The sequence below is a fragment of the Pristis pectinata genome, chromosome 11 (genome assembly GCF_009764475.1).
Source record: "Pristis pectinata isolate sPriPec2 chromosome 11, sPriPec2.1.pri, whole genome shotgun sequence".
Classification (NCBI taxonomy): Eukaryota; Metazoa; Chordata; class Chondrichthyes; order Rhinopristiformes; family Pristidae; genus Pristis; species Pristis pectinata.
The window spans coordinates 38,663,346-38,676,225 of NC_067415.1; the positions used below are offsets into that span (position 1 = coordinate 38,663,346).

A 12,880-nucleotide genomic window follows, 5' to 3' on the forward strand; every position below is an offset into this window, starting at 1 on the left:
TACATGTATGCACAGATGCAATGAAAAACTTCCTTGCAGCAACACCTTAGATACATAGCATCAGATACACAACATTCACAAGAAACACATAATTAAACATAAATTATACACAATTTTTACAAGAAAGAACACAATTAGAACAAATCCTTACAGTGTTTGAGGCAGGCCCCGTTGGATTTTCTTTTTCATCAAAAACAGGCTTCACGCAACTGTAACTTTACAAACACTGTAATGATACAGGAAATGCAGTCATGCTGTGAAAATGATAATCTGTTCGTAGATCAGGGGGAAATATTAGCCAGGACACTGAGAATTAATTTGCTGGCCTTCTTGAAAATACAGTTGACGGATCAAACACTCACCAGGCAGAGCAAACAGGGGTCTTGATTTAACTTCTCACTTGACCAACAGTCCCTCTGGCAATGCTGCACTGTTCCAACATTGCACTCTCTCAGAAAGAACTTCCTTGCTGAAGATTACAATCTTATAATCTTGAACACTGAAACTTCTCACATAGGGGTGAGTGTATAATCAAGTGAACCAAAGCTGCACCCCAGTACATTACATGTCTACTGTGGGATAGGGACTGTCTAAATCAGAAGCAGAAAAGTCAAATTGTCCCGTGCTAAAGGGCACTGAAAGATACAAAGGAGCAGTTTCTCAAAGATTATGGTGGGGAGTATATAGACTGGAGAATGTCCACAATTTCCGTGCACTCTGGCAGGAGGACACAACTGAATTCAATTGTTTTATTGAGAGGCCAGTTCTGTATTAATCTTGTACCTTTTTCTCCACTTTTTAAGCTTTCATTGAACATTGACAGTTTTATGCAATAACAGTCTGGTGTCATTATTTCCTATCTTATCCCATTTGACTTCGTCTCACTCAAACCTGGAGACCTAATACTTGCTGTATTAGCTTCCTACTCTTCAAACCTGAAATTGAATTTCATTATATTATGATCGCTGTTAGACTAGTTCATTACATGTTAATGAATCCTGTAATGGCAGCGCTCTTTTATTGCTTATATTATTCATGGTATCATTTTTATTGTGTATCTGTGATCTTAACACAGTAATGACTATTTTTCAGAAGCATTCTTCAGCAGGGCTAAGCTTGCATTTGCATCAAACTCAAAGTAAGAAGTTACTAATTCAGAGAAACATTTGTGATGCAATTTATTGTCATGTGAAACTATACCACTGAAATTTGGGATCCAGGTTTGCACCAACAGTTCCTAACCTCATAAGCTAATGCTTTTCAGTTAAAGCAGTTCCGGATAAAAATGAGACCAAAATATAACTGGTTCAGTTTTCTAACAATAGTAAATTACAAACATCATGTCAATATGTTTATACTTGCCACTTAACATAGGCTAAGCATAGGAGTGCCCCATTAGGAGCAGACTGAGTTTATTCCAGATACATATTGTTTAACTAGAGACTGTAAATGTACTTAACTAATTTTAATATTGACGTTTAGAAGTGCATATCACATAAAACATCAGTAAATGCTGTTTCTGAATTTAAATTAATTTATATTGCTATGTGGATTAAGTATGATAGAACTGAGTTTGCATTATCCTACAGGCATGTAAATAGATCACAACTTACCTGGTACGGAGAGATCAATTTTTCAGCATTATTTTCCAAGGACATTATCGTCAAAAAGTTCACTCATCTAGTAATAAATGTGTATTAATGCTGATATTGCCTTGAAACACCAACAGAAAGCTGTACCTCAAGTCTGTAGAGATAAGCTGTACTCTAAATAAGGCTTTGGATGTCAAATACAGATAAGCAATTTCATCAGAGCAATTATTGAGAAGGGAGCTAAGCCAAACACCCAAATATCTTTGTGCACCATCTGAAGTAAAACCGAAGTTTAACATTTAGGCAAGACATTTCCAAATTCCTGAGCTTGGAGAGCCCTTTTTAGGTCAAAGCAAAACACCAGTACTTAACTGCATGTAAAGCATTAACACACAGGCACTGTTGGAAATGTGAGGCAACATCAGATAGCATAAGATGCTCATTTAGCATAACTCATTCAGCTAAGAATGAAACAAGTATTAACAGGAAAGTCAAGACTCAATTCTGCATTAACTAAAGAGCTCTACCCTACCTGAGCTACAGTGCAAGCAGCTATATTCTGCCAGAGAGGCACATTCAGTGGCCCACTCTTACTGATTGCCTCCACATGTACTGCCCTTATACTTCTGTCCTCAGAGCCTCCAATCAGCTGTCATCTGTCTAATGAATTTCACCTTTTCTTTTGGCACTCTTCGGTCTATACTAACTGATTGGGTCAGAAGGCAGAAGGCATTAATTCAGAAGGCAGCACAATGGCATAGCAGATAGTGCTGCTGCTCATAGCTCTAGAAACTGGGATTGATTTACATTGAGTTTACAAGTTCCAGTCTGTGAGCACATGGGTTTCTCCAAGTACTCTTCAACTACATCCCAGAGACATGCTGTTGGTAGTTGGTTACTTTAATTTTCCCTAGTGTAGGTGGTGACAGGAGAATCAGAGGGGAGCGAAGGACATTGATATCCAATATTCAAGTTTGTTGATGACATGAAAACAGGAAAGGCAATAGGTTGGAAGATGAAGATATTGTGATTCTGCCACAGGATATAGATAGAGTGAGTGACTGGCAAAAACTTGGCAAGTTTTATGTGGGAAAGTGTGAAGTCATGCACTTCAGTATAAGGAATCAAAAGGCAGAATATTATCTAAATGGAAAAGACTGCCAATGAGTGAAGTACAAAGGAATCTAAGTGTTCTTGTGCATGAATTATAAGTTAGCAGGTAGCTAAGTGGGCAAATTATATATTGACCTTTCTGGCACTGGGGTTTTGGTCCCCTTTTCTAAGGAAGGGGACAATGGCATTGCATGCATTCCAAATATGATTCCAAAAGAGGCTACTTCTCAAGAGGAGAAGTTTGAGAAGATCAAGAAGGGCTAAACAGGATGGGTCTTTATTCTTGGGAGATTAGAAGAATGAGAAGAGAACTTATTGAAACATACAGTGTGAGATCCAAAGGATGGATGTCAAGATGTTTTAGTGGGACGACATTGAATGAGGCGACATATTTCAAGATAAGGGGTCGATTATTTAAAACTGAGGTAAAAAGAAATTTATTTTCAGAGAGGGTGGTGAAGCTCTGGAATTCTCTACCCCAGAGAGTTGTAGAGGCTAGCTCATTAGAAGTATTTAAAGTGTAGGTAGGTATACTTTTGAAAGATTATGGCATTGAGCGCGATGGGTTCTGGCAGAGGAGGAGTTGAGGCAAGGGGTAGATCAGCCATGATCATATTGAATGACAGGGCAAGCTTGAGGGGCTAAAAGGCATAATCCTGCTCCAATTTTCTTGTGTTCTTGTATTTGAAATAGAATAGGTGAATGGGACTGATCGCTCTGAGAGCCAGCTTAGATATAATGAGCCATATGGTCTTCTTCTACATCGTAAAACAGTATGAAATATTATATTAATTGTTGCTCACCCATTCAGTGCTTTTTCTCCTGCTCATCAGGAAAAGAAGACATGATGATCACACGAGGGGGCATAATTGTAAGGTGATTGGAGGAAGGTGTAAGGGGGATGTCAGAGGTAAGTTTTTTTACACAGAGAATGGTGGATGCGTGGAACGCACTGCTGGCAGAGGTGGTGGAGGCAGATACATTAGGGATATTTAAGAGACTCTTAGATAGCCACATGAATGATAGAGAAATGGAGGGCTATGTTGGAGGGAAGGGTTAGATAGATATTAGAGCAAGATAAAATGTTGGCACAACATCATGGGCCAAAGGGCCTGTACTGTGCTGTAATGTTCTATAAGGAGAAGAAAGACTGTGTAATTTCAGTACTTCTTGGAAAACAGTAAAAAACACTTCCTATGCATAACTCATGCACACAGGCTGACCACTTTGTCACAAGCTTGCTTAATCTCATGTATAGGGGCTCCCCAGGTTACAAATGACCTGAATAACAGAAATCTGACATTACACAAATCCTCCCATAAATTTTTAAAGAAATCTTCAAAATAGTAATAATGCTTCATGCTATTCATTAACAGCATATGTTCCATTAGTTTAATTATGAGTAGTAGGGTGAACATAGAAGATATTTTATGAAATAAAAGGCAGTGGTTCCGCAGTTACTGTTAACTGTTTTGACCCGAGTGATGTGAGCATTTTGGTGATCCCTCAGTTGGATAGTGATATATTCTAACAGGTTCCTGTGCTTGTCCTTCTAATGCAGTTTGTCAATAGCTGGATTTAGGCTGCCCTATTCCTCCCTTGTGGATCTCATCTTGCAAAGGATTGCTTCCCTTCCCACCTTGGAGCTGAAGTCACCTAAGATCAGTTTGTCTCTCTCTGGGTTATGGACCACAATTGTTTTCCAAGATATAAGTAGATGCTCTCCTTGGCCTCATCTGAAGCTTCCAGGATGGTAATGATGAGTGTAGCATTTTGGTTCCCTGTTAGAATGAGCTGAAGGGTTTCAGAAAGTGCAAGAGATGATCGAGATGATTCAGCTTTTATGCAGCAACATCAAGGACATTTTCTCTTCAATATAGAGATTACTGGAATTCATGACAACAAGATTTGAAGTGAGCTTTAGGAAACCATTAGATTCATAGAACAATGTCAGAACACGGAATGCTTTATCAAGAACAACAGAAAACAGAATCCATTATGCTATTAACAAAAAATATTTTAAATACTATCAGAGACTCATGAGAGACTGAAGATGCTGGAAATGTGGAGCAACACACACAAATCCTGGAGGAACTCAGCAGGTCAGGCAGCATATATGGAGGGAAATTAACAGACAACATTTAAGGCCGAGATCCTTCATCAGGATTGGAAAGGAAGAGGGCAGAAGCCAGAATACAAGGGTGGGGGAATGGGAGGGTTTTAAATACTATCATTTGAACGTAGCAAATGAAACTTCAGGACTCTTTCTTTCTTTTTCAAACTTTGTATTAAATTTCAAATTAATAAACATAACAATAGTAATTATACATGATACAAAGAGATCGGGATTACTGTAATAACAGTTAACATATACAGACACAAGGAGTAAGATATATAATCTGAACCTCCCAATCTCTTGATAATTAAACATGAGAAAGATTTTAAAAGAAATTTGATTATATGAAAAAAACAAAATTAAAAAAAAACAAAAAAAAAGTAATAATAAACAAAAACTAACCAAGAACTAGGAAACTTCAGGACTCACCTTACAGAAAGCCAGGACTGATGTAATTAACCAAATAGTCCCTTGATGTGCCATCATAGCCAAACATGTTGTTTAAGTTAGGTTTATCCTGTGATTTTGCATTTCTACTGAAAATGTTGGTGTGAATAAATATGCTGGATTGAGTTGTGCCTAGTTGCAAAGATACAGTGGTGTATTTCAAAGCATCACAGGCTGGTTTCATCTTATTGTAATTAAACAGCAAAAAAAAACTCTGTTCTCCTGCCATTAGCGTGTAGTTCACATCATTAAAATTTCCCTTCCAGTCCTAGTACATGCAAGTGTGTGTCAGAATTCTGGCATGTAGGAACAGCACAGAGTAATTGTCCATTGTTGCTGCAATAAACTTTTCTTTGCATTTTGCTACAGAGTGCTAAGGTTGACTAACAAGTGTAGGTGGCTGCTGCAAGGTCACACCTTGACTTTGTGCAAAATACATTAACATTTCTCCACTTATCTTTGCCAAGGGTGCTTCTGTGTTGGTCCCTATGGGAGTAATCACAAATGGAGCTGCAGGTTAGGTGTTGGAGGAAGGATCGGTGGCCCTGGGATGTCAGAGGAGGAGAGGAAGAAGGGCCTTCTTCAAATGTGTTCTGAAAATGCAGATAGACAACATCCACTGAGTCTCTCTTATCTATTCTATCAGTTACATTCGCAAAAAAATCCAGTAAATTTATCAAACATGACTGCACTTTCAGGTTGACTTTGTTAATTTCCATTATTTTCCTTTTATCAGATCTTTTGAAATGCTCTAGCATTGTTCAACTACTGACATTGGGCTAATTGGTCTGTAGTTCCCCTTTTTCTTTCTCCCTCCTTTTTTTAAAATAGTGGAGTTACTTTTATTACTTTCCAATCTATAGGAACTGTTCCATAAACTATAAAATTTTGGAAGAAGACAACCAATGCATTTGCTATTGCATGGCCACCTCTTTCAGTACTCCTAGTTGTAGATTTATTGGCTTTAAGTCCCAATAATTTCTTCAGCACTTTTTTTTTGAATAATACTAATTTTCTTTAATTCCTCATTTTCATTACACCCATGATTCCCTCGTAGTTTTGGGAAGTTATTTGTGTCCTCTTCTGTGAAGATGGAACCAAAGTATTGGCTTATTTGCTCTGCCATTTCTTTGTTCCCCATTTTAAATTCCAGTTTTGCCCATACGGAAGCTATATTTGTCTTCACTTTTTTTTTTGTACTTCTAGCAGCTTTTATGGTCTATCTTTATGCACCTTGCAAGTTTGTTCTCATACATTTTTCTTCATTTTAATACTCCAAAACAATGGATAGTTTTGAAGAATGAAAATCCAATGCAGGGCTGTATCAGGCACCTTCCTATTGACCGTACCTTTGCTTCTATATCTTTTGAGGTATCTAGGAAATTATAAGCAACCCAATGATTAATATTCTCGCCCATACAGTTCACTTCATCTGCCTTATTCATTTGGAAATACAATCAATGTGTCCATTTGTAGTAATGCCTTCTTTTGCATGTATTCCAGTCTACTTATCCTTTGTTAGAAACTCTTTCAGTTCCTTCCATTAATAAATTTTCATTTCTGCTAAGCTTAGATATCCACAGCACAAATTTCTTGTACTTCTAATTTCTTAATTAAAATTTCTTTTAATTCCTAATAGCAACACTATGTTTTTTCTTATTGCTCAGAATAACTGGTATATAATTTACACAGGCTAAAAAAAAAATCACAACTTAACTTTCCTTTTAATTATGCCTGTAATGGCTTTACAGAAGACAGATATTTAGCACTGGTAAACAGGATGATGTTCAGGTAACGGTTTTAGATTTCAAATCAAAAAATCTCTTCTTTATCATTTAGTACTAGCACTACTTCCTCTGCCAAATGTACGCTATTTTCTTCTTGTACTGTGGTGAACTGAACCTTTAATAGTACAGAAGTGGAACTTTATTAATGTTATCTTTTCCCCTTCAGTAATGTTAGTCTTTTTGTGCATTATTCCAAGTACAAATGAAGATTTGTTTGCCTGAATAACACTTTCTCTGTCAAATTTATGTTTAGTGTGGTAAACTGTAGGGTTTCACCACATAGACAGTTAAGATACTAAGATTTAACACAACGATGAGCATGCCACATAATTTATACATTCACAGAACTTAAAATTAATGACCCAATTTTTAATTGTGATGTAAGAACAGCCCTTGACAGTGCAATTTTGTGCTGTAACATAAATGGATCCTGCCAATTTCACATATTTTACACAATTGTTTTCTCTTATAATATTTTGTGCTGGTCACACAAGCAACATCGATTTATCTTATCATCTTTACATTATACCTTTCAATAATATTCTTTAGAGAGCTTTGTCAACCCAAAAATTAACAATAACCTTGGTTACAGTTAGCAACTTACTAAATAATATTAAACATTTCAGAAAGTAATAGCATTTTAAACACAGACTAGTGCTTTACAGTGTAAAGCAACAAACAGTTGGTCCAAAGAGGAAAGGTTCTTCCCAGTGAAATACTGGAAGGATCTTTGTTGTGACTTGGTTGCCAACTGGGTTCCCACATCTGCTGGAACAAAGGTGATTGTTCATTGATTGAGGATTGAGCCAAACACTTTTGTCTGCTTTGGACACCGTGATGAGAGGTGCCTCTCTCAATCATTTTCAGTCTTGTCCATGTTGTTCAAGTTTGATCAACTCTTCTGCTTGAGCGGTTACCACTAACAGCACCAGTCTAGTCCTGTATGACATTGGCTTGGTGATCAACTTAATGCACATGCAAGCCTTGTGCCCCTTAATGTTAACGAATGAATCCTTGAACAGACCTGTATCCAGCCATGGTGTGGAGTGCTTACACTGACTGCATTCTTCCAATCCAACTTTAATTGTTTGAGTCATTCTTTCCCAAAGAGGTTTGGTCTTTTTGTATATTTGCCTGCATTAATATGTAATTTCATTTTCTGACCATGATGAGAAGCTACACAATGCTCTGACCTAGAGTTTTTAGTGTCTTACCACAATATGTTCTGTGCTTTTTCTAATGGCAATTTGCAGAATATCCTAACCCACATATTTTTGTTCATGATTGAACAGTCAGCAGCTGCATTGATGTTCATATTGATAAACTGATCATTAACATTCACATTAATTGCTACTTATTCCATTATTACACACTAGTGGTAGATATGCTGTTTAAACTTTGCTCTTCAAGTACGTCATCAGCCTTAGTATCACTCAAGCCTCTTCTTTGTGGCTTTTTGTTATCAGTGTTTATCTTACATTGAGAACTGACTCGGCTGCCATTATCCTGACTTGCCATCCTGGGTCTATCCTTACATATTAAGGTGATATGCCCATCCATCTTTACCATTAAAACATTCCACTGCTTTGAACTGGCACATATGTAATGTTTGAGATCCATTACATTGGTTGGCAGCTTTTCTCATCAGCCTTGCATTTGGCACTGTTCATATGACTTGAGCTTAATGTTAGACTCCATCTCTTTGCTGCTGCTATATTGTTCCAACACTAACTCTAAGCATCAACCAAAATTCTTTGGTACTTTTAGAAGCCACCTCTGTCAATATAGCTCCTTTATATCCACACTCCAATGATGAATCTAGTGTTTCAATAATTTAGATTGTAGCTGCATGAAATTGTTCTGCAACGCCTGCTTTCGGATAGTGATAAAATTACAATACAGCAGTAAACAGCAGATTTTTCAACACTCCTCCTCCCTTCCCCCATGACTTTTAATCACCCAATGGTCTTGTTAGCCTTAGTTTTCTAGGGTACTGAGTTTGTAAACTTCTATATTCTCTAAAGATGCTGGACTGTAGTGATTCTACAAACCATCACCTCTTCCAACTTCTCCTGTCTTGCATGGTGTCTGACCAGCTAAAGTGGTAAGAATGTATGAGCCCATCTCCAGTAGTAAGGTTGCTTTCTGATGGTACCTTAAAGTTTCATTTTGATCGGGCAACTTTTTATCCTCTGCCTCCATTTCAACAATATTTTTTGCTCTGAAAAACACTTCTTCCATTCTACCAAAGAACTGAAGAATTCATGCGCTTTATCATAGACCCAATGCATCCAGACTGGGTCTGTGCTGCTTTCATGCACCATTCCCACTTCAAAGTTGCAAGTCTTGTGAATGATTTGTATACAAACCTTAATTCTCCAGCATGAGTCTAAACTCTAGTTGTGTAGCTTCCAGTGTGCACATTGAAGTTAATGGATTCACCTTACCACTACGGGTATACAGCCACACAATGCCTCCAAAAACATCTCCACCGTCAGAGAGCTTCAGTTCTTTGGAGCCCATCCTCAACACTGATGTGGAGTCAGAATCTAACACTAACATCCAGCAAATACAAAGGGGTCCAAAGTTGTTTAGGTTTATCATATTGTTCTTTAGGACACCATACATGCATACAATAATACATGCATGATCAAATACAACCAGACCAATATTACATTTATTCACATATGCTACACGTTATTGGACACTAAATATAAAGACTAAAGTCAGTTTGAGCACTTGATCATATACATCAAAAGAAATATTCCCTTGCAAGACCATCTGCTAGGGTCACAACAATGGGTATAATGGAAAAGAGAGCCAAGGATATATATTTATGTAATCTGCCATTGAGCAAAAGTGACCCCCTTACTTGAAAGTGAAAACATATATTCTTTTTTCATTTGCTGTACCACGTTGGTAATGGCTTACTTTTATTAAACAGCATTTTTTGGGAAAGATGACAACAATTACACCCCATGAACTGAAAAAAAACACTGCCCTGACAAACAGCATGTCAGCTATTACCATCTGAAGTCAGAAATGGATGGTAAAATGCTGCGACCCTTCTTGCCTGCCAGTAAACTCCACTACTGATTCTGGATTTGAAAGGTTAAAAGGGGGGGGGGGGGGCATGGGGGGAAGGGGAGGGGTCCCCAATGGTTATTGTTGATTTACTTCTGATATCATGTGTTAGATCAGCCGCAGGTGGAATCTGCCAAGGCAAAAGGGCAGCTGAGCCATCTGGAAACAGGTTATAAAACTGTATATTGGAATGAAGTCAAAATCACACCTATACCACAACCCAAGCCAGGATCCCCAGATGGTCCATGTATCCACCTCAAGTGCAGCCAGTAAACCTCATTTCACCAGTTATAGTTCCACTGGACCAAAGATGAGGAAATTCTCAGTCACAGCACCACTCCCATTGGTGTGAGCAACTCATATGGAGGAACCAATAATTCATAAATCATTTCAGGACAAGGATTCTAGGGAAACCAGCAAAGGAATTTGTAATCCAGTGTTTGTGGTTCCCCGGCCAAATTCCCAGCAGCTTTCCAGATACATAGACCAAAAAGATTGCACAGAGGCAGTCTACCCACTTCTGCATACTATGTATGCTCTAGAACAATGTAATAAGCCTGAAAGGAAGGAAGTATAGGGGTAGGTAAAAAAACAAATTAGAAGTCCATTCAGCCCACTCATCCCATCACCAAGCAAGCTGTTTGAGATTCTTATCTATCTTTAACATTTTTATGGAGCATGCTTTCTTTGTACCAGATTTGATGTTTAAAATTTCCAACTTGTTTTTAAATAGACCTTTCAGTATAGAGCATACTGATTATAAAGAACAATGAAATGTGCAGCCAAACCACACGATTCACCATTTTATTTCATATAAATTAGCCCTGTGTTGTTGTTTCTCATTATCAATTTTTAATAATTCTGCTAGGTATTTTTTTAAGATTTGTGCAAGGTGTTAAAAGACACAGAATTCTGTAACATACTCTTCCATAAAACAAAATTAAACTTTCAAACAAAATGGGCCTGATGTTTGTTTGAAGACATGTACAATATTATGAATCTGTTTTTAGAATGCACTTACTAATCTTTGTTCACCTCTATTTAGAGTAAATTAGGCAGACAAAATCGTTGTGTATAATATGCAGACACTAAGTATTAATTTAAATACAAAATAGATTTTGTGCAGTTTTAAAATAAAAATGTCAATTAAAAATACATAACTGTCAAAAATCATACTATACCACAGAGATAACGTTTTGAAAATAAAAATTTCAAGGATTTAAATTTCTGTGCAGCTCATAATATTGCAAACTGGAATTCTACTGACTTTCCAGTTACTAAACGAAAAGATCTGTGAAAACTAATCCTTGGTGTTCGGTAATAGCTATCTCTGCAGTTTACACAAGTACTTACAGTAGTAACCTTACTAATCTTTACAAAACCATGGATTGGGGTACATTTCGTGCACTTCTAATGTGTTCAATACTTCCCCGGGACCAGGAAGATCTTGGTGGCATATTATACCTCACTTGTTTCCAGAATTTTGAGTTTGAAGATGGAGAATTTGTTGTCCATTCATTGCTTTTCCACTTAATGGTTCCTTTCTTTTGTATAATATGTCTCATTGATTCAGAAAAGCCACTATAATCATTATGATATTCCATCTCAATCAGAATAACTTTCATTTGATCACACAGCAATGCATCATGCAATCCAACTTGCTGTTCAAACAGCTGTTCATCAAAAGACCTTGCCATCAAAATAATCAGTCTTCTGCTCTCTTTGATATTTGTTTTTACTTGTTCAACAAAAGCTAAAAAGTGGAGAAAAAGGTACAAGATTAATACAGAACTGGCCTTTCAATAAAACAATTGAATTCAGTTGTGTCCTCCTGCCAGAGTGCATGGAAGATTGTGGGCATTCTCCAGTCTATATACTCCGCACCATAATCTTTGAGAAACCACACCTTTGTATCTTTCAGTGCCCTTTAGCATGGGACAATTTGACTTTTGTAAAACAAAAGCAGTCTTTTCTTCAAGCATCCCGATCACTTTCCTAGTCCCTGCTCATAACCTGCAAAACACCCTCCTAACCCTACCAATGTAAACTATTAGACTGTTATTCTTTAGACACATTGGCCTACTGATTGTGCTGGGTCAGAAATGGGCGGGAAATGTGGTAATAAAAGTTAAATTTTATATTTTATTTACAGCGTGGTAACAGGCCCTTCCGGCCCAACAAGTCCGCGCCGCCCATTTTTTTAAAGTTCTGACCTTGATTCCACCACCTCCATGACCGAACACATTCAATGGACAATACAGGGAACCCCCGCGTTACAGCTGTTTGGGTTACAGAAATTCGCCCTTATAGAATTCACAAATCATTACCCAAAAACTTGAGATATGGAATAAGATTCTCTCAGAATTTGTGTGGGAAAAAAAATAAATAAACACAAAATCTATTATTTTTCAACCTGCATTTCTTGACTCATGCTCAGATGACACGGTGTCATGTTACAGAAGATTGTGATTGAGCTCATTTTCTAGGAACACAGCCCTCCGCAGAACGCAGGGGTTGCCTGTATGTTTTCATAACACAGCACTGGGTAAAGGTGACTGAGCTCATTTGTGACTTCCTATTTGGCCTTGAAGTTCCCCATTGCTTCAAGACTCATTTCATTCATCTAGCCTCATGCTGCACCACATTCACAAAACATGAGCATTTAATAGTGGCTATTCTTCATTGGACTTTATTATACAAATAATAGAAGAAAGGGACTGGATTGTAATAGTGCCACAATT

General features: G+C 37.5%; 2 protein-coding genes across 12 annotated transcripts in view; both read right to left on the reverse strand.

The window, feature by feature from the left end:
• Positions 1-1,658, reverse strand: part of LOC127576160 (interleukin-1 receptor type 1-like) — a 29,798-nt gene extending 28,140 nt beyond the window's left edge. Inside the window, 1 exon segment of the mRNA XM_052026548.1 lies at positions 1,614-1,658. Coding sequence (XP_051882508.1) covers positions 1,614-1,658 — 45 coding nt within the window.
• Positions 1,659-9,137: 7,479 nt separating this feature from the next.
• LOC127576182 (interleukin-1 receptor type 1-like) overlaps positions 9,138-12,880 on the reverse strand; it is a 50,078-nt gene continuing 46,335 nt past the window's right edge. For 10 of the 11 annotated variants that reach the window (XM_052026575.1, XM_052026584.1, XM_052026577.1 and 7 more), the window contains one exon: positions 10,154-11,892. In XM_052026575.1, coding sequence (XP_051882535.1) covers positions 11,513-11,892 — 380 coding nt within the window. In that variant the 3' untranslated portion in view covers positions 10,154-11,512. Of the gene's footprint in view, positions 11,893-12,880 lie in introns of all 11 variants that reach the window. The other variant, XM_052026574.1, reaches the window with a different exon arrangement.